This window comes from Melospiza georgiana, chromosome 10 (assembly GCF_028018845.1).
Source record: "Melospiza georgiana isolate bMelGeo1 chromosome 10, bMelGeo1.pri, whole genome shotgun sequence".
Lineage (NCBI taxonomy): Eukaryota > Metazoa > Chordata > Aves > Passeriformes > Passerellidae > Melospiza > Melospiza georgiana.
The window spans coordinates 12385624-12413622 of record NC_080439.1 but is presented as its reverse complement, the minus strand read 5'-3'; the positions used below and the strand labels follow the sequence as shown (position 1 = coordinate 12413622).

Sequence of the window (27999 nt, the reverse complement as noted above, 5' to 3'; positions counted from 1 at the left end):
TCTCCCACTTGTCACCTCCCTTCCAACAAGACCCAGGACCCCTTAGTCCTGTCATAGCAAGAAAGTAATTTCCTTCCAGCTCCAAAGCAGACTGAGATGTAGAAGAGACCTCACCAGAGAGGTGAGGAAAAGGCATTTCTTTGCTCAGGATCTGTAATCAAGCTGCTCATCATGAACAGGCACCCAAAACATCTTCAGCTAACAATGGCCACACACAGGGGGAAAAAAAATCCATTTCAGCAGACCAAAAGATTTTGTGGCAAACACCAACACACATTTTCATAAATACAGTGTACAGAGAGATAAGCACACAAAGATAAAAGTGCTATGCATAAACAAGTATTTCCTAGCCCAAAAGCAGTTTCTGCAGTCTTTTCACTGGAAAAACTATATATATAGAAGAAAAAAAACGTTGAAAAAATATCGACCAATACTCAATCATTCAGGTGGTTTGGCATTTTCATATAAAAAAATAATACAGCTTCTTGAAAACATAATAAAACTCCTTGAATAAGCAAGTATGTGTAAATTTTGGATACAAGAAGAACAATTTTCAAAATGAGATATAGGTAAAAAATCCAGAAGCAAAATTACTGCAATTAAACAATTTCATAAAATAATTTAGAACCTTCTTTCCTTTAAATTGTATTGTGAGAAGGAACAGAAAGATATTAAAGAACACACCAAAACCTGAATCACAGTCATGAAATACATGAAGTCATCCTTTCATGCACCGAAGAGTAAGACATTTTAACATAGTGCTGTTAGTCATTAAATTAACTACTATTCTACTGAATTTGTGAGAAGCATTGTGATTTCTTCAATGTCATTCATTCTCATTAAAAATAAATCTTTCTGTCCTGTCAGCTCCAAGTGATCTCAGTAACAACCAGTAACAACTGTTCTATACAGCTTGGCCAGAAGGCAAAAATGCATTTCCATTCACCACTATTCATGGCATTAATATTAAAAACAACCAGGATGATTCTCTTTCTCACACAAAGGTAAGAGATGGGTTTTTCTTTCCTTGAATTACTTATGAATTCTTACTTATTATTCTAACTTATGAAGGTTATGTTTGGCAGTCATGTTTTTGTGCCTTCACGGGCTTATTCTTTTTCCAGTGTGGCAGATTCTATCACAAAACCACCAGATAACTAAATAAAGGAAAATTAATGCACAGATGAACTATGCATAGGAATAAATCATGCAAATGAGAACAATGCTTCGGAAAATACTGATTTTGCAGATAAATAATTTCTTCATCTATGCACAAATCTAAAAGTACATGTGGTTATTTAAATGCTAATTTGCTCTTGGATTCTATGAGAGAAGCCACACAAAGCAGAGCTGTCACAGGTGTAACCAGAGAAGCAGGCTCAGCTCAGCCTCACAAGGGAATGTCAAATGCTCAACCTCAGCATATTTAAAGAAACATATCAAAGACTCAGTAAAGATCAAGCACTATCATATCTGCAAGCATTTTCTCAGCTACTTTAGTAAAGAAAGCACTAGAAGCATAAGATGTCATAATTTATATAGCTGTCTTTGTATCTGGCTGCAAGATGTAATTATTACAAGTTTATAAAAAACAATTAGATTTTTTTAAAGTGAATTTAAAAAAATTAGAATTTTTTAAAGTGAATTTCTATGTTGTCTATTTCTAAGTTGTCTACTTCTAAACTGAGACATTTGGAAACAGCAGGGTTTTATTGCTTGTGTATACATCCTGAACTGAGCATCTGGATTTCGTTTATTTGCTTTTGAATTCACTTTGACCAGGAGCCTGCCCCTGGAAGACTTTTTCAGCTTTGGTTCAAGACTTACATTCTTTTCCTTGTACAAAGAGTCTGGATTTCAAGTATTGAAGGCAAAATACATAGCAAGCCAAATACCATTTCCTCACTGTAAAGTTAACACAGAGAAAGCCATGAAGCTCCTGAGTAACCCAGGACTATGCTAGCTGCTGAAATAAAACATGCACATCATGTGCAGAGAAGGAATTGGTATAAATACGGGGAAATAGACACATACAGATACAGGCATAAAGGACCAGTGCAATAACAAGGAGCAGACATAGCATATCAGCAAGCTAACCAGCATTGAATCTTTATAAATATTAAGGCAAAGAAGGTATTTGAACATAGTCCAATAGATCAGGGATTTTCACTGGAACAGCTTGTTAATACTTGTAAGAATGACTTTGTAAAGTGAAGGCAAGATACTGGAGTCAAAATTCAGAAACAGAAAAACAGAACCAGAGCATCTTGCACTTTAATAATGAACTATACATATGCAGGTATGTCCTTACAAGACTCCCACTAAGATCCTGATAAACTGCCTGAGGTACCATTCCATTCTGAATACAAACTGCTACTGATTCAACATAGATTTTTTTTCAATGCACTAGGAACCAGACATCCAAAATTCTTTCCTCCAGACTACATCAGCTTATAAGAAATTATACAAAATTATCACAATTTTTAAAAGGTTATGAAGACATTAGTGGTTGCTTTGTAAACAAAGACAATTCCCATATTGTACGTGAAAATTAGATTAGTTTAATTTTACCCATTTTCAAAATATTCATGTTGACAGATACTGAGCAAAGCAAACACAAGCCTGCAGCAGGCCTTAACAGCAAAGGAGGTGAACAGGAGCTGCAATAAGAAACATAGCCAGCTATGATTTCCCTTTGCTTGACGCTTTAATTAGGGCATATGGAACACTGCATTCCATCAATACAAGGATTTTGATAACCTGGAGCAAGTTTTGCAGGAGGCCATTAAGATGGTGAGAGGGTTTTTGGAAGCCTTGACCCTTAAAGAGAGGATGAGGGTACAGGGCTTTTTTCAGCTTGGATAAAGAGTTCAGAACCTAAAGGCAGCCCTCCAGTACCTACACTGGGGTTAGTCAGAAGACAAAGCCAGGTACATGTTGCATGATGGAAACCCCCTAGAAATTACAAATGAATTGAAAGAGCAATTCCAATCAAAAACAGGGTGAAGTTTTTTCACCATAAGGATAGTCAAGCATTGGAACATTGGAACAGATTGACCAGAAAAGTTTCACATTTCCAGTTTTTAAGATTTTCAAGACTTAGCTAGTCAAAATCCTTCACACCTCATAGATGATACTGAGCTATTTTGTAATTGCAAGACATTGAGTGAGTTTCCTTTCCACTCTGCCTTGACATCAAATTTTAGCTGAAATTGCAGACATATCAGCTGTTTCCTTACTTCCTCTTTTGCTTTCTTTGTATGGAGAAAAAATTTGGCAAAAGGCCCTAGAAGAGAGCAAGCTAGCCAGTCTCTACATGCCAGACACTAAACACACAGGCATGTGCAGATTAGATGGGAAAACCACAGGTCAGCCCAAAGTCCTTCAGAAGCCATTACTCACTAAATACAAAGGTGTCCTCATCCAACTGTAAGAGACTCCAGATTGAGTTCCATGTCCTAAAGCAAAAAATCTCCTTGGAGACATTGTTCAGTGGGTTTTTTTCCAACATCTAAAATCAAATTATTGTGGCTACTGTTAAATCCAAGCTAAACAGCAAACAACTTCTCTGGTTTAAAACAATTAAAATACTAAAACAGATCCTACAGATTTAAAGTTTAAAAAGAACGCCAGAAGGCTATTTCCTTAGCAATACACTACTCAATTAGGTGAGAGATTTCTGCCAGTGATTGGAGTTTCACCGTGTATTTGTCGAACACCAGTGTCGCACCTACAGATGGCACCACAGATCACAGCAAGCGGCTCACGGCGCGGCTCGGCTCGCACACAGCGCCCAGATCGTGTTTCACGTTTGTTCACTCTGCCAGGCACGCTTGAGCTCGGTCTTTAATGTACACAAGGAAAGGCATGAACTATTCGTCCCTTTCAGATTGCATACATTTGGTTTTTTAAACTAGTTCCCAGTATTGAAAGGATTAACATTCCTTTCCTGCTTTATCACTGTCTTGAATCACTCTCTCTCTCTCTTTTTTTAGTGGTTTTTTTCCCCCCCATCATTTTGTACCGGAGACTGAAACAAATAAAACTGTTAAATAATGTTCCAAGAAATATAGAGCATAGAAAAGAAAACAGATTGCTGTGAGCAGGAAAACTTCTAATCTGTAGTTCCAACTTTCTCTAATACTCAGCCTATGGGGATTTTAAACTCCAGTCTTGGATTCAGGAGCAGGAAGGGAAAAACAGAAGTAGGCTACGTGCCATGAGAAGTCCTGAGGCAACCTAAGCTTGTATACCACTATTCTATGTATATACACAAGCACACATTGCTAAAAAGTCATTCCCAAAGTCAGCTGTGTAGAAAGTTCTTGTAATTCAATCCTTAATCTCTTTAGGGGGGCATTATATTCCCACTCTCAAGCCACTCTTACATGTACCATCGAAGGGTCAGCTGGAAGAATATTCATTTGGCCCACAGTAACTACAGCAAAACAATATCAGCAAGGTAAAAGAAATGGGGTTGAAATACATTACTTCAAAGGCTAGCAATGTCAGAGCAAGAAAAAAGCCATTCCATTCATATCACTTGTGGACTCACCAGCCTGGCAAAACACAGAACAGATTTAAAATAATCTCAAAGTGCATTCAATCTGCTTGTGTCTGGTTAATGAACTAACACTGAACTGGGCTGCAGCCTTGAAAGTCTGAAAAGTGAGAATTTATTTTAAAAAAGCTAGCTGTGAACAAAATCCAATATACTAAGCCCAAGTCCCCCCAGTCTCTAGTAAATTTCAGCAAGCAAAACAAATCACTCGATTAAACACATGCTGTACTGGAATTATTATGCCCTTGGGTTTATTAAAACCAAATATAAAATCTTTTTTTTTTTAATATCCTAAGTAGTTTAAAAAAACATTACTGAAACTGAAATGCATTAAGCATTAAAACTGAAACTGAAATGCATTAAGCATAAATTTTCACATAATATACATAGCAAGTATGTGGAATATAAACTGTGAATACATAAGAATTTCTCCTTGTAATTTTAAATAAATTTTGAAATATTGAGGGAAAAGTATTGCCTAGCAGGCATACAAAGAAAAAAAAAAAAAGTCGCTGAAGAAGAAAGAATTAAGGTCGATAAAAACATACGTATGCTTATGTAACAATTTTCATATTTATTTGAAAGCTAAACTAAGACATTCAGATATACTAGAAAAACGAAAATGAAACCAAACTAACATTTTTCAAATTTGTTCACCTTCCAACTTAACATGGAGACAGTATTCTAACTAATGAAATACAAGGTAACATTTACTGTAAGTGACAAAGACTGGGAGAAAAGCTTGCTTTCAGTTCCACATGAACTGGGATCAACACCAATACACGCAGCTATGTTTTTAAATACTGGAAGTAAATCTAAAATCTGACCTTCATATACTGAAGGTCAAACAACTCTGATTTTCACATTATACTCAAGACAAAAAATATGAAGGAAGACAGGCAACTTTGTCATTAATGTTCAAGTCCACACCACTTGAAAAATAAAGTAATCCACACCATACCAGGTTCTGTTAGTTAACACCAGCATGGCCACCAGACTGGACTGGAGAAGCACACAGTGCAGCTGAGAACAGACACTCATACCTCTGGTGAGCTTTCCCAAATCAGGCAATTCCTCCTTTCAATGCATCAGTGACTGTGCCATGATAATGTGCCTGTTGTCATTGGTGCAGTGTCAAGGACAGGGCCTTGTGCTCCTGGTGATTCAACTAATCATGAGAAAAACACTAAAAATGCAACTTTGTAATTAAGTTACACCTTCATCTACAACAGACAAAGCTCCAAGGACAACACTACATTTGTAAAGGGCTTGAAACAGTTTCTGCAGGGGGCTGGGAGTGAATAATCACAAAGCCTGGATTTAACACCACACACTATTCCCCACTTCAGAAATCTGTTTCTCCTACAGGGGAACACAAAACACCATACAGTGGCAACATCATAAGACAAATCTCATAGCAACAAATATGTGCTTCAAGCCCAGTCTGCTAGAATTTGGAGTATATTTACTAATAACAAAATATTTTGGTAGGGACATGAATCCTCAATTCCATTACACTGTTTCTAGGTGCATTACAGGGATGAAAAACAAACCCCAAAACATTTAAGCCCTTTAAGACCACTATGCTGCCTCAAAAGACCCTTAATAAGGGAGACTGGCCATATACTATGCTATTCTGGTGCTCAAGAAAATATTTGAAATGCTTTTGTATGTCTGTTTCCACAGTTTAAGTCTAGCACATCTTGTACAAAAGCAAAATATTTTTCACATTCTATAAATACAGGAAAACCTCTTCTTTCCCAATTAAATGTTCAATCCTTTCAAGGAGCACTAAACCTTCCCAATCTTCACTTCTTTCCATCTTCAGATCCTCCATGTCAATCTCTTCTAAACACTGAAATTAAACATCTTTCTCACACCATGGTACCTCAAATTTGACAATATCTCCAGCAAAGCCTTATGCAGACCAAGTAGAAGAGAAAAGTTTTATACCATACTTATGTCAATAATGTGTTCTTTTCATCTATTAACATGCCATGGCTGACTCACCTTAAGATTCTAAATTTACCCAGACCTTTTCCTGAGAAATCAGCTGTTAACTATTCAAGCTCCATTAGCTTAGCCAAAATGTAGGACATTAATTACTTCATGAATTATTTCAACTGCCCAAGGCTTCATTCAACTCTTAGCTGGTGAAGTAGCAACATACTGTTCTCTTCCCATGGTTCAATTTCTAATTTAACAGAATGTTTTCACTAATAACCCAAACTAGGATGCATTTTTGAAAAAAATTTAACTGATATATTATCTCAAAAGAAAGCCTCTTAAACCATGCCAAAAGCTCTACCCAAGTCAGCATTTATCACATTTATAGTTTTTCCTACCACAAAAATTATTACCACAGTAGAAAGAAACTGTTAGACAAAACTGTCATCAAATAACTATGACAGCTATTATTTGGCTCCTTCATGACTTTCAAGGAGCAACCAAAACACTGTAGAATCACTCCCTGTACCAGTTAAACCTAAATCCCCATCTCATGGCTTACTCTTATATATATTCTGTTTTTAAAACAGAGCATTTGTGCATTTGCCATTTTCAGTAACTTCATCCATCCACCATGACTAAGGGCAACTGCAATGACTCTCAATTTGCCTCATTAAGTTCTCTGCACATGCAGACATGAAATACTTTAGAACCAGCTTATTTTAAAACAGCTCAGTAGACAAAATAAGCCTTGCCTCTCCTTGCCTGCCCTCCTGTCTTCAGCTCCTTTTTCCTCCTGCTTCTAAGAGATGCCATTCCCACCATACCTGCAGGAACATTCCAGAGCTCTAAGCCTTAGATTTAGATGATGGCATAGAGGCAAATATCTCAATTGCCTTTTCCATGCTATTTCTCATATACCCTAGCATTACCCCATTTTCTGCAAACATGACAATTCATTAAGGTGACTGTAATGACAGTAGCCTTCTCTATGCCATTTCAAATAATAGATTCCACAGAGACATACAATTTAAATTTTAATAATAATCTTGTGTTACCAAGACTCACAAAAAATCAAAGAAAATAATCTATTCCCACATTGCAAGTTCAACTAGAATTTTAATTCCTCAGTGTTCAATTACTTTCAAACCTGAAAAATACAGTATACCTAGGCTACTCAGTTTTTTCATGTAAAGATATTTCAATGGCTTTCTTTGCAATATATAACTCATGATCCTGGCTTGGCTGACCTTTTATCCACTGGCCATTTTTGACTTTCCAAAAGAATACAAGTCTTGGATTTCATCTATAGTTTCCCTTAAAGCATTTCTGATGCATTTCATACCAGCTTCAAAATAACAAGATTTGAAAAAAGCTAGAATGAGCACAAGTATTTTCTTTTAGCTGTACAAACTCATTAGCACATCACACACTTATGATCTGCAGCTAAGTGAACCTTCTTCCACAGTCCCAACAGCCCCTGATAAAGGTTCACTCATTAAAGCACCTCAGCCCCTTTATCTTACTGAGCAGTGCAAGTTCCTGAGCTTCCCTACAGGCTCCAGTCCTTCAGCTGATCTCCCCCAGTGCTCCTCCTGAGCTCTACAATCATTTCATGAAAATGGAACAACAAAGCACACTGCCTTCAGTTCCTGAGAAATCTGCACTTTTTCCAGGGCACACTTCAAACTAGGCTCACCTCTCTGGGGACAAATAATAGCTCTGATGCAAAAATATTCAAGGAACATTTTAAGTTTAAACTGAGCAGGCAGATTTTGTTTTAGTCAAAATGTACATCAATGTGCATTCTCCTGGTCAGTTTTCTCACCACTCACTACTGACAACTGGCTGCATATACTTTAAAAAAAAAAGTCCTTCCAGAACATAGATAAAGAAGCAACAGAGAACTCCTTATGACCAGACTGAAAAGGTTACAAATCAGGAAGACACAGCCTCAGATTTTCCAAATAATTAATGAAGTAATGACTCAAGAGTCACAAGTATGGATAAGTAGAAGCATACTAAACCTGTCAGCAAGGTTCCAAAATCAAAGCATAAATCCAATTTAATGGTCACTTAATGGTACATTTGACAAACGAGTTTATAAATTTTTGACTAAGCAAAATGCATACATGTTATTAAACATTTCAATAATTAAATCCCTTTTGACTATTGATCTTAATGTACATTTTCTTAGAAGATTAATATTTTATAAAATGAAGGAAACTTAGAGAACAATGTTGAACTAATAGTCTCGACAAGAAAAGCAGATTTCTATCTCATACCTCTACACTGGGGCTAAGGCTGCTCGGCAATGTTTCTGATGTCACTGTTGTGCTTGGAAGGCTGGAGAAGTCCCAGGTATTCACAGGCTGTATTGGTTCAGATGGCTGAGAGTGATCAATGCATTTTGGATTGTCCAATAAGGTCACTTCATAAAATTCTTGAATATCTAAACATGTAAAAAAATTGTGGTTAGGCATGATAGTTACTCTAACATTCTGATTTTAACTACATCTTCCTCTTGCAAAACAAATGAGAAATGGCTTTATCTGTCATGAGTAAATTCATAGGGATCATCACATGAACCTCCCCCACTGCACACACAACTCACTCTGTCCCCACTCACTCTGGGCTTCTGCCACAGACCCCAGGAGTTCAGGAAATAACAGAAGCACATGAAGTAACTGCAGTGGAATAGTGGAAGGGATGTCTATGTTTCAAGTTCTGGTATACATAATTTCAACTAATGTAGCCTTTGGTTAGCTGAAATCTACTGTTTAAGGGCAATATTAGAAGGTCTATTTTGTTTCAATTAAATGGCCACAGAAATAGAAGTATACTGATGAAATCAGCAAGAGAGAGAGAGGCTGCAAGAAGTTAGGAAAGGGAAAATTGATTAGGATAGGTCATCATCTGCTTTTTCAGTCTACGTCCCAGAAATAGGATGAAACTTAACAGTATGAATTACCAGTCGCAGTATGAACTACTTAACAGCTTCCTCTATAACCCTGAAGACTCAGCTGGAAACTTCTGGGAAACAAAAATTTGGCTGTATTATATTGTTTATTGACATCCTACTCACTCCATGAGGCATCAATAAAAATAACACACTATAAAGAAGCACCAAAGGTGTTCCTATGAAGTATAGGTGTATCAAAGTTGCTACCACAACTGCAATCACATCCATAAACACACACATTAAAAAAAAAAAAAAAAAAAAAAAAAAAAAAAAAAAAACCAGAAAAGGTATTGGCTAAGGGAAGGGCAAGAAATTGTCCTGTAAAGCTTTTAGTCTCTTATTCAAAGTAAAAGTCTGCTAAACAGATTTGCAAATTCCTGATTTTTAATCACACCAATTTCATAGAAGATAAACACACAAGCACAGTAAGCCAAAGGAAATAAGACCCAGCCATGAGTAAGGAGTCTTAGCTGCAGTTTTGTAGCTTTCCAGCAACAGCCCAGAGTCAGTAACAGAGGCACCATAACCAATTCCTTTATGGAGCCACCCCACAAAAGAAAGACTACACAACTAAGAGTTGTAACTGGCACATAAGATTCCAGTCTTATGTCTTCTTATAGACACTGCACTTCTGCTCTCTACCAGTTCAGAAAACTGAAATTCTCAAATTCCATTTGTATCTTTCCTCTGAGCAAGAGTCAAATTCCTCCCAACAGCTTACATTAATTTTTAAAGTTATACTTGCTCTTAGAGCTGCTGATTGGAAGAGCAAGCAGCGAGGGCTGCAGAAGACATTAAGTGACCTAGATATACAGGAGCAAAACAGCCTAAGAGATACAAATTGCCTTTAAATCTATCTTTCACATTAGCTCCCTCAGTTGCAAATTTGTCTTGTAGCTGCATTAACATCAATACATCAATCAAGCACACCCAGTAAAGATTTCCCCCCCCCGACAGAGAGTACTTTGTGTATTAAAATAGGCAGTGGTTTAAGTTGATTCTATAGCTGCAATCCACAGCAACCAAGCCAGGAAGATCACTACATTATTTATGGGAAGGGGTTATTTGTGCAACTGTTTTGCCACAGAAATCTAGGACACTGATTTTCAATTCTGCTACTACTCTTTTAAGTCCCTGCCAGAGGAGGTAGCCATTTATTCCTCCTGCACAACTCTCATTTCAAAAAGCACAGCATTTCCCATACCTCACCTCCACTTCTCCACGGAGGACACCACAATAGATTTGCTATTGAAAGATGGCAAGACATAATATGCACCACTTAATGAGGGGATTAGTTTATGTTTATCCTGGAGTTGCTCCAAATCCACAAAGTTTCTAGAAACTTGGTGTCATTATGATAATATCTACCTTCTAAAAAAAAGTTTCTATTTTTACTACTCAGAATGCAAACATTAAGTATGTACAAGTATAGGCAAGCCACCTATGAACCCTGAACAGATTATGTCCACAAGAATAAAACCTGACAGTTACAGTCTATCAAGCCTAGTCTATACAAAATTAAACCTTAAAATCCCTTCCTATTGTCTACAGCTATATATCAGCTCACCAAAATATTTCAACACACTTGAATATGTACTGAACACACGTTAATGATGTGAGAATGCATTAGCACGTGACAAGTTCTAACATTTTTCTGATTATTACAAATAGCAGGTAGTAAAACACTAAGTTTTAATTGTATTTATGGTCAGATTCCCTCTTCAAGGTGGCTGTGCTATTTTTATATTACAGCATTTTTCTTACATATTAATTCCAACAGAGATTATATCTCAAACTAAGTTACAGAGAACTGATTCAAACCAAGTATCACACAACACTAGAAGGAAACACAGATGGGGAACATTTAGACACTAGGGGGGAACATTAAAAGGTGCATTGAAAAGGAGGAGCACGGAGTTTTAGGAAGCCAAAAATGACAAAAAGTGATGAATGGTAGGCAACAGAGAAAACCATCCTGGAATTTGGTCTGCCTACAAGTAAAATCACATTTAATAGCCAAATCAGAAATATGTTTGGCAGCAAAAAGAATAAAAACCTGTACAAAGCAAGTGACAGACCACCAGTTCTGCAATGGAGAACTCCTACACAAAAGAAAATTATATTTCTTAGCCTATTAGTAGTGTGAAAAGCGAAGGAATGGTGACAAACTGGGGTTTTTCATTCTAAAAGAAATGTGCTGGTGTATTTTCACCCCTTCTCATATTCTCCACTCATCTTAGTTTTGTTCTTTGAACAGGCTTGTTCACCAGTAACATGATACACCAGAAGCTAAAACTGCTCACTTTTAAAGCAAACAAGAGGTATCTGCCAAATACAAACTGAAACCCAAATCCACTTTACAAGGGAGATCCAGCTTCACAAAAAAACCACAACACAGTAATTAAAAGAACAGCATAACTGCAAAACCAAATCCTTTTCTTTTCTGAAGTATATTTGAGGGCATTTCAAGAGACTACATCAATTCTGTCTAAAGAATTTCCTCCAAGGACAAGGATTCCAACCAGCAACATGACACCACTCTAAGATCAATTTCTTCCCTGCTCCTTAGAAATCAAACATAAGGCCTCTGCTTATCATTTGTACAGCTATGTGCAGTGTCTGCTACTTTTTGCTATAGATTCAGTGGGGAGCACTTGTAATCAGGTTAACTTAAGATCAGTAAAATTTCATTGTGTTCACTTATGCATGAACCTTTTGGTAACTGCAACTTTGCAGCAAAGATGGGATACCTATAACAGCAATTTCTTAAGGGAATGGCGTAACCCTACATACAAGTCATTGCTGCTAACAGGCCATGGGCCTTGTGTTCATTGAATAACCAGGTCTCTGCACTTGTCCTGGCCTGCCCAGGGCTTTGTTTTAGCTTGTCCAACTCTACCACCAACTATCTAAAGACCAGATGATTGGTGACTCATCTAACTTGCATGGCTTTTACCTAGCTTCAGACAACTGAGTGAGCTAACACCTATTTCTAGAAATATTTTTATATATAACACACAATAAATATCTGCTACATATGTTCCATAAATAGCATATATAAATATATGTGAAATCATTCAGTGTTACATCACACAATTGTCCAAAGCTAACTAAAAGCTGTACATGCATACAAGTACACCCACACACACAGACTGAATGTACAAATTCACATTTGTGTGTGCAACAGCTAATACATACCAATGAAAATGGGTTATTCTGTAGGGAATGGATTACCTATGACCTCAGAACAAAAAGCTGCACACAAGAGCAAAGGCATAGCATGACAAGAGAGGCCTTGAAAACAAAGACACAGGATGGTATCAGAGGCCTTAAGTCTACAAACAACTCAGCAACTGCTAATTACTGGTTAAAGGAAGGCAACCTGAGAACTGGGCAAAAAAAGTTCAGTGTAACAGAAAAAAGAGCACCCAGCATATATAAAATACACAGTATATACAAGAAAATCAACTGCAAAGTAGAGAAGAAAGAGTGAAGCATAGAATGTCAGCAAACAACAATAACCTCAACAAAACATAACAGTGAGGAGAGAAAGAAACAGTCAGCACTGCACACCTCCATGGGAAAGATTCCCTTGACTCAGTCTCCCACTCCCTGAACTTTTCTGACCAACTTTTAATATGTTCTGGTTTTCAAACAAGCATCAAGCAACTCCATGTGATTTTTTTATATGATATTAGTTTCAGACTTCTGATACTGAACCTTTGCATTATGGTATAGCGGGAACCAATTACATTTCATTGGCATTTGCTATTTACCTGAAAAGGGTTCTAGTTGAGGTGAGTGTCTATCTCAAAGTAACAAGCTAAAGACAAGAGGAAATGACCAAGTGGTGCCAGGGGAGGTTTGGAAATGATGAAAAATTTCTTCTCTGAAAGGGTTGTCAAGTATTGGAAGAGGAAATACCCAGGAGAATGTTAGAGTCCCAAGAGGTGTTGACAAGACTTTAAAAGACTTGTAGGTGCAGTGCTTAGGGATATGGTTTAATGGTGGTTCTGCGTTAAAGGTTGGACTCAATGATCATAAAGGTCCTTTGCACCTTAAATGATTCTGTGGTTTATTCTTTTTTAAATTGAAAGCATTCCTCTAATGATCACAGTAACCAACTGGTTTGGGGACTTGCATTTTTACAGTTTAAGCATTTTGACCATTTGTGGGTTATAGATGGTTTTTGTTAAATAAATGCCAGGAAATTCCACACAAGCTTAGCATTTCATGAACTTAAACAGTAACACATTTACTATAACAGAACTGCTTTGGACACTGTCCATGTAAACCAGTGAACTGTTGTCCTTACATCATGCACTACACAAAGGTATAAACTGCCACCAAAACATATGTGATTTAACAATCCCATTTGTGTATGCTGTATTAATTGTATTCCTATCTGAAGGTTCTCAGCTTCGCATATGAGCAAGAATTAATTTAAGAAGTTATGGTTCTTTTCTGTTTGTTCATTTTTCTTATAAAATCTAAATTCATGTTTTGCATTCTAAGATGCAAAGGGGGAGGGTTTACCTGCTGATAGTTCTAATGCTGGCTGCCTAATGCAGCCCAGGAGACTATTCACCACCTTTGCCTCAAGGCACATTTATAGATCATGGTCAACTTTTTGTCACCAGGCCTGCCACATCCTTTCTTGCAGCACTGCTTTCCACCTGGGTGGCACAGTATATATTGGAAAGTAGGATTGCTCCTACCCAGGGGCTGGACTCTGCATTTCTACTTGTTGAACTCCATGAGGTTCCCATTTCCTCAGTTTGCCAAGGTCCTTCTGCATGGCAGCATGGCCAGGATTTACATGCTTCAGCTACTTAGTAAATCCTGCCCTCAGCAGGATCTGCTCCTTTTCTGATCTTCAACAGCAGAACAAACCAATTTCAGCCAAAGCCAGCAAGGCAGCAAAACACTAGATAACTTTACCTCACCATACAGCCTTTACCATACAAAGATTTTCAATACCAGCATTGTTCAGGAGAATCTCTCAAAGCCACTGCCCTCCCTCAGACTTGCAAGCAATGAAGGAGCTTATGAATTCCATTAGAAATTACCTATTTCTGTTTACTCCATGCAAGCAATTCCTTTGTCATCTCATTGGTCTGCCTCTTCTCAGACATTTGTTCATCTAAATGGAGCACATGCAAATGCCTGGTTTTGTTTATGGTGTTACCCATATTTGAAAAAACAGGTTTGTTAAGAACTTGACTACCTGTGTGTTGTCCAGGAAAAGGTGCAATCCCATTAGAAATTAAGTACTTCTCTAAATCAAGGATGGGAGGAAAAGACAGCTTTATTTCTTAGGGCTTCCTGCCAAAGCACCCAAAGCACTTCAAAACTTAAGTCCTAAAACTACTAGAACGAAAACAAAGGTCAACCTGCTATTTCAGTTCAGAGCAATCTGAGATAAATGGTATCTGCCAAATTCTTAACAGCCCAACATAACGAATATATAGACAAAACAGAGTCAAGATCACTGTCAGAACAGGCAAAGGAGTCTGCCAACACTACAGACTTTCATTCCTCAGTCATAAAGCAACTCCTACTAACTCCAAGGAAGGCTCAATCATGCATGCTTACTTCATCTGCTATGTCAAGCTAAGAATATCCATTTAATACAAGTAAAGCACAGCTTGAAAACTGCATAATTAGTGATCAACAAAAAAATGCAAAGACCAAGAAAAGCTTCATGTCCATTTACCAAGCCAAGGACCACAGTTAAGTAAGCATTCTCTTTGTGTATTTAATGGTTGTGTTGTCATGGTGTGTCTCTGATCAAAAATAAATGTTTGCATTTGTACTATGAGAAGTGAAAAACAGCCTCATCACAAGCCCTGTAAAGCCCCTTTCAGGGTTGGCTGTTTGGAGATCTGTTTCTTCTTTAAAACTGCTGCACACAATCAAGACTTCTTAAAAATTTAAGGAGCAACTCATGGTGCAGCTTTCTCACTACACATTCTGTTCCACAACATCCTTTGCCACCAGCTGCAGCATCCAGCTACTGAACCCCAGCTCTTTTACCAGCCTCAGTAAGTGTGTCCTACCCTTTGAACATCCTTTCTGCACACACTTCTTTGCTTACCTCAAATTCCAGATGTTATTTTCCATTTCTCACTTCCAGTTCTCATTAATTAGTGCTTAATCAAATTGTTTGCTTTTATTCCTCTAGCTGCTTTTTACACTCAGACAAATTCAACTCTTTACCAGCCTGACCGCTTACACTTCCCAAACTATTCATTCATATTTTCCTCTTTGGTTACTAACACATCTTTCACCATATCTTCACAGAATCAATTGGTACAAAGAACTCTGAGATTGAGTCCAATCTATGATCTATCACCACCATGTCAACTGTATCACGTCACACCCAGTCTTTCCTTAAGAAGTGCTTCACATTGTCTCTATCCAATTTTCTTTCAGAAACCCACAGCATCTTCTGTGTCCAGAATTAAGGTAGGAAAAACTGACACACAGTTAAAAATTGACATATCAACCTCACTCATAAGCCTTATTTGCAGTATGTCCCCTAGGTAATGGCAGTATATAGGACTGATGATGTTTCTCACCAGACAAATGTATTCAAAAATATCAAACTTCTTTTGGGATGAGTTCACTCAAGCCTCCAAGCTGAGTTTCCATACGGGTGCATAGCTTTGCTCAGATGAGACAGCACAAGCACTGGTTTCTTCTACCTGCAGCAAGCTCAGGCTCCAAGGTAATTCTGTGGCAGTGGTGGCAACACAAGGCTGGGTGTGCCACAGAGCAGCATCTCCTCCAGCACTAACACTTGTGTGTCTCCTGCAGCCAAATTTTAACCCAAGTTTCTGAAAACCACCTAAAGCTGCAGCGCTTTCACAATTTGCTCACACCCTGTCCTTGCTGCTCCTCTGTTTTAGGCTGACTTTTTTATTTCAAGCCAAAATAAGTCAGCTGTTTTGAGGGCATGGCTGGGAAGATACTCACACATGACAAGATTCCTATAAAAGCTGTACCAGAGAACTCTAGAGCCTCCCCTAACTTGGGGAAAGAACACAAAGCTAAGGAGGTTATTCTAGTGTCAGCCCTACACCTTCTGCAGTCTCTTAACAATCTTGCAAATTTGGCCTAGTTATAATTCAGGAAACCATCTGTGCCAGGAGACTCCTAGTCAGCTGCTACAGTTCAGTTTCTCTGAAGATTCCTTCCCCTTGCACCAAAACAAGCTCCATCTCTCAAAACACAGGCAAAGCAATGCACAGGGGGCACATGGCATTCCAGCTGCAGAGCTGAACAAGGTGTCCTGCCCTTGCTGCTAGGACCACCATGGAAGCAGGACTAAGATCAGGACAAATATCCTCTCTCATGCTTCTCCCCTTCCCCTACACTGTATCCAGCACTGAAGGAAATGATGAGGGAAATTAGGAGCAAATCCAGAACACAGACAGAAGCAGGGGAGGAGCACACCTAGGGAAAAAGAGGTGAAAGAACATGGGAAATAAAGCAAGGACAGGCCAGAGGGCAAACTTTCCCAGAACCTGGAAACTACACCAATTATTCAAAATTTCTACTGTCTTTCCAGTCCCTGGATGAACAGCAGATTTATTGACAAGTGTTTTTTTTGTTAGCAGACCCTTTCAATGATAACCCTGGGAAGAGAAAACTGCAATTGATATATTCTACAGTGCAGCTACTGAACACACAGTCAGTGAAATACCACAAGGATAAACTTTTGCCACAATACTATTTATCTGCATACCAGTAGCTACTCAACTTACTATTTACTTGCTATTTTAGGCTACCAAAAGCAGCACCTAATCCCAAAAATTCAATGCATTGCCCTGTCACACACACATGCAATACAGGGTGGAAAAAACTTTAAAAAGCAAGCTAGCTATCAAACTGCACTACATACAAAATAGTAAGTAATTCTTAAAATAAAAAAAAAAAAAAAGAGGAGCAATGAGACTATTTTACTTATTATTATGCTCCTTGAAGAGTAAGACATGAAGTTCTTCCAAAGACTGGGACATTCAGATAAACTGCACTGAAGCATACTAACAATGACTGAACTAACATTCCAGTCATCTGGACACCAACTAAAATATTTATCCTCCCTCCAGCTGGATGAAAGTAATCAAGAACTTAACAACCTTTGTAAACATAAGCCTTAGTCAAATTTCTGCAAAACTGACCAACTTCTGTGTATTCAAAGGAGACCAAAGCAAGCATAACCACGGTATAAGCCTCGGGAAACTTGTCCAGGAGTTGATGAACATCTCAAAGTTGCAGGGATTATACCGCATGGATGCCTCAGCCTCAAACATGAGTAAAGATACTGTATCACAGAAGATACAATCTGGGGAAAAAGTCACAAAAATGCAGCAAGTATAAGAATTTTGATATGAAAATAACCTATTTAGCACCTGCAACAATTTCAGTACTATCCAATGTTACAAAAGAGCCAATTGTCCCTAAACCTTCCTCTAATAAAAACATAACAATAATAAACCCCAGCAATATTCACTGACTATAACAAGACCCTCAACTTGCTGCCCAGAATTTCTGCATTCTTGAGGCAATCTTACTCAGCAGAGTCTGAAAGGCTCTGAGGCTTCAGTTACCTCTGAAAATGGGAAGGCCTGAGCTGACTGGGAAAGTTACCCGAGCCATCATGGCACGTGCTCTATTAACATACTGCTGAATAGAAGTTCTGGCTTCCCCAAAAGCAAGGACTTTTGGTTTCAGTTCAGAAGAGGAGCTTGTGTTTAACTGTGTTTGATTTCCAGTTAGCCAGTAAGTAGAGGAAATACTGCCAAGGTGGCTTAGAGAGGAGTGAGGAGCAAGAAGGGCTCCAGAGCTGTCATACACAGCTGAGCTGAGACCCCACTCCAGGCAGCAGGAATGTGGTCAGTCCACTCCAAAGTGGAGCAACTTTGAGGAGTGCTGACCCAATCCAATCTACTTTAGCCTAAAATCTAGGGTTGTTTTCCTAATTTGGTTCAGAAAGCCAATGTGGACAGAGATGAGAAATCTGCAGACTGAGTTTTATATTCCTGGAATTTTCATTCTGAATCACACTGCTTAGAAACCTGAACAAAGAGCTTATTTAATGGAATCATGAACTTTTTTCAAAATTTTCAGAGACAGGACTTACTTTTCTGAGGTGTAAAAATGTATTAACAGCATTTGTAATATGTTTTGTTCAATTAATAAGGCTCATGCAAACTATGGTTAAAAGCACCCTCATGTTTACTGGGAGAAGCTCTTCTTTGGTTTAGGAAGCATTACTCCTTTAGGAAGGGTTTTATTGTTTTAAATTTAAAATTTCCTACACTGGGTGTTTAGTGCTAGGAAGAGCCAGCACATAAACACAATTTTCAAGGCAGGTCTTCATGCAAAAGGACTCTAAGTGAAACAAATGACACTGCTTACACAATAAAATTCAACACATTGAACCCCTTCCCTGGTCAGATTTACCATCTTATTCCAAAAAGCCTATGTATATGCACAGCTACAAAATTAGATAGATAGATAGATAGATAGATAGATAGATAGATAGATAGATAGATAGATAGATAGATAGATAGATAGATAGAGAACCACCCTACCTTAGGCAAGAAGGGTAGCACAGCCAACTACATTACCAGCAAATGTAGAGACTCTGCTAGAATTCCCTTTTTCTGGCACCAGTGCACATGGAGTTAGTTCTTGTCAAGAAAATGAATGCTTCTGAAGTAGCAAACAACCTTATGTCTCTAGCTATAGCTGTAATATTTTTAATTTTAGAAGTCTATTTTAATATGGTAAGCCTCAACATGACACCCATTAAAAGCAGATCTTAATTAAGCAAAAATATTATGTGTATAAACAGAAGTCTGCCTCATATGTTTTTCTGTCAGAAGTGTTACTTTTGGATGCAAGGGTTTTTCTTCCTGTATTTTCAAAAAGATAAATATATCTGTAACTTCTCAAGAATCTGTAGCTTCTGAAAAGGTAAGAGTTCCTAAGCTGAGAAGAGAACTCACCTGCAGAATAATTACCTCTCTATTTGAAGATAAATATCAAATGTCTTATCAAAGTGAAATAAGTCTACCCCATGGTTCTAGAAATGGATATTTTTCTTTGGTGTCTTCATAATTTGGCTCACCAATGATGAGAATACTGGGAACAAGCTGTTTTAACTGAAAACAAGAAATCAACAACTAGAAAAGATACCACACATTTTTGAGCCTGTACTAAAGGAAATTGACTTGAAACTGACACAATTCTCAAGTTGATGTCAACTGCAGGCCCTTGGTATTCATTTAATTAAGGTTCTAGACATTATTACACATAGCTGGTTAAAGCAATGAAAAATGCCACATTATGGAAGATAAAAAATATAAAAATGGGCTTTTTCAGGGACTGTTTTAAGGAGGTCACATGTGGTTACAACTTTTGTTACAGATTTAAAGTTCTTGCAGTTACATCATTTAAAATGTAACACTTGCAATGTTACTGGCTGTTCACACTGCCCCGTTACTGATCTAATTCAAACCATTTAAAGCCATAAATCAAGAACAAGGTCAAGCTTTAGATTACTAAACTAAAACTTTATTGAGAGGACTAAAAGGAGTGGATAACAAAGTTTTAAATGAAAAATTAATATTACTTATTCTTCAGTATCCAAATAGACATCATAAAAAAACACCCTTTCAATTTCTAAAACTTATTTAGTTTCTAAAACCTTTTAATATCTAAAAACATGAAACACTATTAAAATCTGTAGTTTTCAGGAATATTTAGTTTCCTTCATTATAAACTCAAAGATGTGTTTCTGAGCATAATGCTATTTATTGCTTGAAAGAACAGCATTTGACTGCCAAATCAAAAATTATACTAAAAAAGATACATGAAGTTGACAGCAGATCCTGACTACAACCTTCACAAACCTACCTACTATGGGCAAAAAAGTCTTGGATATAGTGCAGTAACTTGGCAGAAAAAGCAGAAAATAAATGGATGAAGTTTGGTGAGGATTTTTTTAGTGTTGTTCAATTTAAAAAAAAAAAAAAAAAGGACCTAAACCAGAAAGTAAAAGTAGCACACTTACTAGAAGATGCATCTATAAGAGCAATAATTTTGTATAGTTGAGCTTGAAACTTGCTGCCAGAACAGCACTGGCTATTTCAGTTGGGAGCACATCACAACTTCTATAAAATGCACACTTCAAATTCAGCCATAAAGCAATGACCAAGAGAGAATTGCAGATAAGTCTAACCCCCAGCACAACTGAACACTTCATCCAGCCTGCTCCCAGATCTTCATGGACACAAGACAAGCAGGAGCCAGCTCCAGGCCTTCCCAGTAACTGCAGCCATGCTCCAGATCACATCTTTGCAGGGAGTGTCCCCATCCTTACCCCCACCATGCAGCAATCTCACCACAAAAGAAGGTGCTTCCAGGAAAACAGCAGCCAGGAGCAGCCTGCCAGGAACAAGAACTCCCCTGACACTTGCACAGAAAGTAGCAGGTTAAAGGAGAAACACCCAAGTTAACAGCATAAATGGCTTGGCAAGTACCAGCCTTCTGCCAGATGGTTTGGGAGCATAGGTATGGAACTAATAAACCATCACACAGGGACCCAGGAAATGCAAAGTTAATGCAAGATGCCCAAGAAGCACCTGCTGTGCATGCACAGATGAACTGAACTCAACAAGAACAAGGGTCCTGTGGCTGCAATGTGCAGCTTCTCACAAGCCCAGAAAACAGGTCCCACAGGCCAGCCAGGCAACAACCCACTCCTCCTTTCTGCTCCTGCAGAACAAAGCCAGCACTCAGGAGGCTGCTTGCTCCTTCAAGTCCACCACTACTACCAGGTGTAGAGTTATCAACAATGAAGATTCATATGTGGATATGAGGAGAAGCTACACCTTGCAGTTTGAATATCAAAGGCAAACAGATGGGTATTTTTTCAGTGAAGGGGAGAAAACAGAGTTACTGCATGGACCTTTAAGAGTTTTAAAATAAAAAACTCACACATACACACACTCAGAACAAGAAAAATGGTAGTCAACACTGAAGTTTTCTGGGTGAAAATAAAAAGTGCTGCTGCTGTACATTAAATATTTGACACAAGATTTCAACATTCTGATCTGCCAAGGAGTGAATCCATTCACACATGCCCCATAAGGATTATGTTTAGCTTTTCATCATGGAGTTGATCAGCATCAGCTGTGTAGTGAAGGGAAATGCAGAGTTCCCATAAGCAAAAGTCTTTTAAGTGACCTATTTTCACAACTACCCTTCATGAAGTTACATGTTAAGGAAAAAAACCAGCACAACTACTGTCTTCTGAAAATCTACACAAGATGAAATAAATACTCCAGAAGAAAGCATTCAGCAGCAATGCATGTTTATGTTTTGCCAGTCCCCGTGCTTCCACCACAACAGAGGTTCAAAGAAGCTGCAGCCCTGAGAAGGAAGATGTGCACCCTGGCACAGTAACCATGTAGTAAGTGCAGTAACAAATATAGCTACAACGTTTGCCATTAGCCCAATTCAGACACTGGTTACTATTAAAAGACAAGGATGCAGAAAAAATTTCATTCTTGAGGGTAAACTAACAGTAGCTGTCATAAAGATAGTGACAATCAATCAAGAAGAAACCACTTCTCACTGTTGCTCTGCAGAAGTTTCCAAATAAAGACAGGATTCTGCAAGTTCTATTTATGCTCAGGGTTTTTTTCCAAACAGACCGGCAGGAAATTCAAAATTACATGTGAGTGCTTCTAAGAACTTATGGGAACATATCAAGTCAAGCACTATAAGGACAGTAAACTGAAATTTAATAGTGCTTTCACTATACTTTAATATGCAACAAAGGAGAAGAGATGACTGTAGTACTCCCTGAAGCATTAGAGGCTTCTTCTCATTTACTTTAGGTTAAATCTGCACTTCAGTTATACACTTTGTGACGTTTTTAGAGACTCTTCAACAGGAATTGCCTGATTCCTTATACTAAACATATTTCAAGTAATTCACTAACCTGTTACATACAGACAGAAAAAACCCCACTCTCCTTAGAAATTTATCAGGTGAACAAAGATGCATGGAGAAACAATCTAAAGAAATCTAGGACATCTCACAATTAAAAACTACTCCACAGTTTTAAGCAGTTTGGACCAGTTAAAAGCCTCAAATAAAGAAAGTACGTGTAACAAGTGAACTGTTGATCTGTAACAACACGTGTGTTACTATGCAAAACAAAAACACAACAAGAAGCACATGGCTTTTAACTCACGGGTGAAACACCTTTTGCTCTTAACCCCACAAGTGACAGCATCGGCAAGAACCGACTGGCACAAACTGAAAGAAGCCGAGCTTTACCTATCAAAGCCTGGAAAAGGTTACTTTGGAAGATGCTGATGACACGCTCGATGGAGTTCCGCAGCTGCCGATCCTCCGCCTGGCTCAGCTTGGAGCGGTATTCCTCCAGGAGGCGCAGGGCTCGCTGGGTATCTGCAAGCGGAGAGCAGACACACGGCTGACCGGGGCGCACCGGGCACAGCACCGGGGATGCAACAAGCCCCCGGGGCCGGGACCGCCCCGGCGCGGCGCTCCTTTGTTCGCGGCCGGGAGAGCGCGGGCGGGACGGAGCCCTCAGCGCGCCCACAGCCCCGCGGCTCCCGCCGGCCGCCCCCCCGCCCGTCCCGCCGCGGCAGGCAGGCGGCTGTCAGCCTGTCAGCCGGCGGCTCCCGGGCTCCGTGCGGCGCTCACCTTGCTTCCTGACGGGCATCGCGCCCGCGCCCCCGCCCGGGGCTGCCCCGGGGCTCCGCCGCGCGGGCCGGGAGCGCGGCCCGGGGCAGCGCGGGGGGCGGCGCCCCCTGCCGGCCGGGCGCGGGGGGGCGGCGGCCGCCCCGCCGGACCGACCCCGCCGCCCGGCGAGCGAGCGGCTCCGCGCGGGGCTCCCGCCGGCGCCGCCGCGGCGCCTCGGCGCGACGCGGGGCAAGCCGGGCCGGGCGGCGCCGGTTGGGAGCGGGCGGGCGGGACAGCGCGGTGCAGGCGGCGCGGCGGGCCGGGGCCGAGGCCGGGCCGGACGGGGCTGGAGCGCTCCCGCCGCCTCCCGCCCGCACTGCTCGGAAATTCCAAACTTTCCAGCCAAAATGGCGGCCTGGAGGCTGGGGGAGCGCGCCCCCCCCACGTGACCGGGCCCGGCGGGCGCCCAATCAGGGCCCGGCGCGGGGCCGGTACCTTGGCGGGGGGGGAGGAGGCAGGTGAGCGCTCCCCGCCTTAAAGGGGCCGCCCCGCCCCGCCCGCCGCGCCCGCGCCGCGGGGCCCAGCGCCGGACACCGGCACCGGGACCGCGATGGGAACCGGCACGGCGGAACCCGCCCCGAGCCGCCCCGCGGCCGATCGCCACCGCCGCCGAACCCGGCGCGCCGCTGGCGGTGCCCAGCGCGGGCTGCGGGAGGGAGGGGCGGCTCCAGGTGTGCCGGTACCTGCGGTACCGCTTGTCCCGGTTCCACCGCGGGAGTTTCTGGGCTACTCGCACCAAAGGAGTGACGGTGCCGTGGAGTGCCGGGCACGGAGCGGTCCTGCCCTGCAGAAGCGCGGGCAGAGCCGTGCCCGGGAGCCGGAGCCGCGTTACGGCAGGGCAAGGGACGCACAGGAGGACGGAGACACCGCGCAGACCCTGCCGGCTCCTCCAGAATAACGCACGGAGCGCTGGCACCCACCTGTTGCTGGGGGTTTTCCCCTCAGTTATCCTGGTGAAGCCTAGGACGAGGAGGAAGGACTTGAAGAAAGACAAAGAAATAGCTTTGCCTCAGTTAACAGAGAGCATAAGGTCATGGGAGAAAGCTTGAAAAGCCTTGCTTCCTGGAAAGTTTCAGAAATGGGCTGTACAAGCTGACATCGGGCACTGGTCAGAATCATGATAGTTGCTTTCTCAAAACTGACATGGAAATGGCAAGGAGTTACCTCCAAAGGCAAAACAGCTTGTTTCTTTGTAAGATGGCAAAGAGCTAACAGAGCATAGAAATGTGTGAGCTAAATGGTCTTTGCAGCATATTCTATATACCCATTAAAAGGAAATGTATATTAAAGCTGGTGGAGGTAGAGGTAACTCTAAGAAAGTTAACTTATCTCTCAATCAGATGGACAGAGCCTCTGATCTGATACACTTCAATCCCTGTATGTATACACGTATGAGAGGGCGAAAGAGACTTGAAAGTTCAAGGCAAATACTGCTGATATTATCATTTATTTATTTTTTTGATCCAAGCTCACATTTCCATTTAGACTTTTTAGATTTAAGTACAACTGAAAAGGTTCAAGAACTTATCCAAAGAACCTAAAAAGAGTGTCTGGCAACTCTGACAAATTTGAAGTCTAAAAATCAGAACCAGGTTTCTCTTTGGCAAAGACCTAATCTTAAGGAAATTTACACCATGACAGATCTAACCCAGATCTAGAAAAGGCCTCTCTCTTTTCCCTTCCCCATAGTCCTGTGTTTTGTTCTTTGATTTGTGCCAGGAGTTTCTCCTGCTCCCAGAGCTGTGTACTGTGAAAGTGCTTACACATCTCATTGAAGCAAGCAGAACATACATTTAGTGCTCATACATATTGCCCATTTTCCCCCTTTCTTGTTGTATTTTCATATCTCAGAATTTTGGCACCAGCTGGTACCAGTCCAGATATTTTGAAATGAAAGCAGGCTAAGAAGGGACATTGGCAGAAGCCTCCATCATCTGGCCTCATCAGTTTTCAGTGTTTACAACAGCAATAAATGTGCTGTAAAGGGGCAATAGCCCTCTTGATGTCAGAGGAATATATATACAGAGGGAGAGGAGGAACAATCTAAATTTAGCTAGCAGAAAAGAAACATCTGCAGCATTTTGGTTGGTTTTGCTGACTGACAAAAATGTATTATTACAAAACAAAAAATAAAATGTTGTTTTGGTTTTTTTTACTATTAAAGGAACCACCATAAAGAAACTATTTTTTCATACACAGTATTTGATGTTTCCAAGTCTTTTTTTTATTTTAAATAAGAGATAATCCCATTACATACGGTCACTGTGTTGGGGATAGAGAAATAATCCCATATATAACACCCTGAGACAGCATTTCTCACTTGTTACTAAAGCTCTAGGAAAAAAAAAAAAAAAAAGAAAACATCAAAGAGGGGGTCAGGGTGATGGATCAGCAAGTCAGGAAGCAATTAGGTGAGCTTTATTGTACCTCAGAGAACGATGTTGGTTCCTGGCACTTCTGTTTCTGTTCTAGGAGTGTATTTGCTGATTGAAAGCAGTTGAACCAGAAAGCACAGAATTAAACTTCAGTATGAAAAGTGTGCTTGAAATTCCAGCACAAATAGAAAATATCCCATGAATGGCAAATTACTTTTTTACTAGCAACATTGCAGCTAGAGCCAGTGTTGCAAAACTGTCCTGTGTTACACATCCTCTTTTTCAGGCTCCAGCTTTCAGGAAATTGTGTAGTTTCCTTGGAGGAAGGGAAAACTGAGTGTGAAGCAGAGCATCATTTGTGCCACAACCTGAACAATATCATTTAAATCAAACCAATACAGGCAGCATACAGAAAAGCTTGTACTTAAATTGTGACTGATGTGTGGTCAGCATAGAAGTCAGCATTATGCTGTGCTTAACACGCCCTGGCTCTGCTCCAAAATGACCCTTGGCAGAGGAACTCCAGGACAATTCCACAAGGCAGCAGCCCATTGCCACTTCAGTCCTCAGATGCATCTGAGGATGTGACCAAGGGCCTTTGCTCACTGCCCTCAGATTTCCCCTTAAAATCCCCTTTGCAGCTGCTGCCAGGAGCGTGTCTGGGGTGTTCTGCTGGGATGGTCTCTGGCAGGGACAGGCAGCTTGTTGCAGCACACGTACTGCTCAGGGGGATGTGTGATACAGGAGCAGGCAGCTCTTGGCAGCAGGGAGGCCAGCACAGCACAAGCTTTTCCCCTGGAAAACCTTCTGTAACAGCCACCTGATCCTAGCCCATGCCATTTGTACAGGGGGAAAAAGCAGCTTTGTGTCAGAGCCTCAGAACCCCAGTTTCATAAACTGTAGTGAAACAGGAACGATGTTTTCCCACTTTGGGAAACTATGCCAGAACTTGCTGGCAGCTGCCTGCTCTGGCAAGTGATCACAGTAGTAAGCCCTGCCACAGATTTGTACCTGATCCTACAGCAGCTCCTATTCCTCAAAGCACTCCAGCTGCCACTCTGAAAATGGCTCTTTCTGCTCTAGAAACATCACCTGGCCAGCTGGCACCACACCACAGGGAACAAGAATGCTGTCAGGGTTCTTGATTTGGGGCAGTCACAGGCAGGGCAGCAAGACATGGAGGGGTTTGGCTGGTGAACCCCTAAATTCCTCTGGAGCCAGCTGACAATGTGGATTTCTCGAACTGGCAATGGCAGTGGATGTGTGGCAGATGATGTCCCACACAGTAACTGCAGAGGGATAATGAACTCAGAACAGGAGACTTCAAAAAACATTCCCTGGATTCACACACAATGTCAATCAACACAAGAACACCAAGAAAAAAAGGACTGCAGGTATCATCACATGGCAAGAATTTACAGATATTAGTGTGGCCAAAAAATACAGTAGTTACGAGCTGAGACAAATTCCATTACAACACAAGGTGGAACAGATTATTAAATAAATACAGGTGCATCTGTTCATAATTAAAGATGGACACTGGTGTATAAGTTGGAACATTTCTAGAATACTATAATTATAGTATTAATTTTAGTAAAAAGAAATGCTGACTGTTGAAGAATAATGAGTAAAACTCAAGACTTTTTTTATGTTGAGCTTACTAATGAAAGAAAACACAAGAACAATAAAATTGGTGCTGTCTTAATTGTCAGATTTAGTGTCCAAAGTTACCAAATACTACTAGCAGCCACCATATAAAGTAGATGATTTCCCTTATTCATTCAGAACTGGGAGTTGATGCTCATGAAAGGATCTCTGGCAGCTGCAGAAAAGCTTTCTCTTCCCTGCAAACTCAGTGCAATGCTTCACAGCCAACTGGGGAAGCAATGAAACTAATGAAGCCTCATTTCCCCTGCTTAACGAGGAATGAAGCCTGAGTGAAGTCAGCTTGCTCATTATGCCTCCACTCCTCTGGATTCTCTGATGTCTGATAAGTTTGGGTCGTGTGCCACAGCCTCACCTTCCAGGAGCTGTCTTTTCAGAAGAGCACCTTTTCCTTATCATCTGTAATTTTGTGGGTGATAAAAGATGCAAACAACTTCTTGTAGAAGCATTCTACGTGAATGAAAGCATGGCATGGTAAAGTGTCCTTTTTCCCCTGCAAAAGCTATTATATATGGAAAATTTTCATGAGGCCACTAAAGGCTGAAGGTACTCTGTTCCACAACCCAATGAGCCATGTGCCTGTCATAGGTACTGCTAACAGCTGAAATACCAGCTCACTTCTGTCTATCAGCTTCACTCTCATGAGGAAAATAAGGTAAAATAAGTTGCTGCCTATTACATGGGGAAGGATCTGATCT

General features: G+C 40.4%; 1 protein-coding gene across 7 annotated transcripts in view; it reads right to left on the bottom strand.

The window, feature by feature from the left end:
- The window catches only part of DLG1 (discs large MAGUK scaffold protein 1), a 140650-nt gene extending 117369 nt beyond the window's left edge, over window positions 1–23281 (bottom strand). For all 7 annotated transcript variants that reach the window (XM_058031093.1, XM_058031084.1, XM_058031085.1 and 4 more), the window contains exons 1-3: window positions 23223–23281; window positions 22833–22964; window positions 8794–8960 (exon numbers count right to left, since the gene is read on the bottom strand). In XM_058031093.1, coding sequence (XP_057887076.1) covers window positions 8794–8960; window positions 22833–22964; window positions 23223–23241 — 318 coding nt within the window. In that variant the 5' untranslated portion in view covers window positions 23242–23281. The remainder of the gene's footprint in view (window positions 1–8793; window positions 8961–22832; window positions 22965–23222) is intronic.
- Window positions 23282–27999: the final 4718 nt, after the last annotated feature.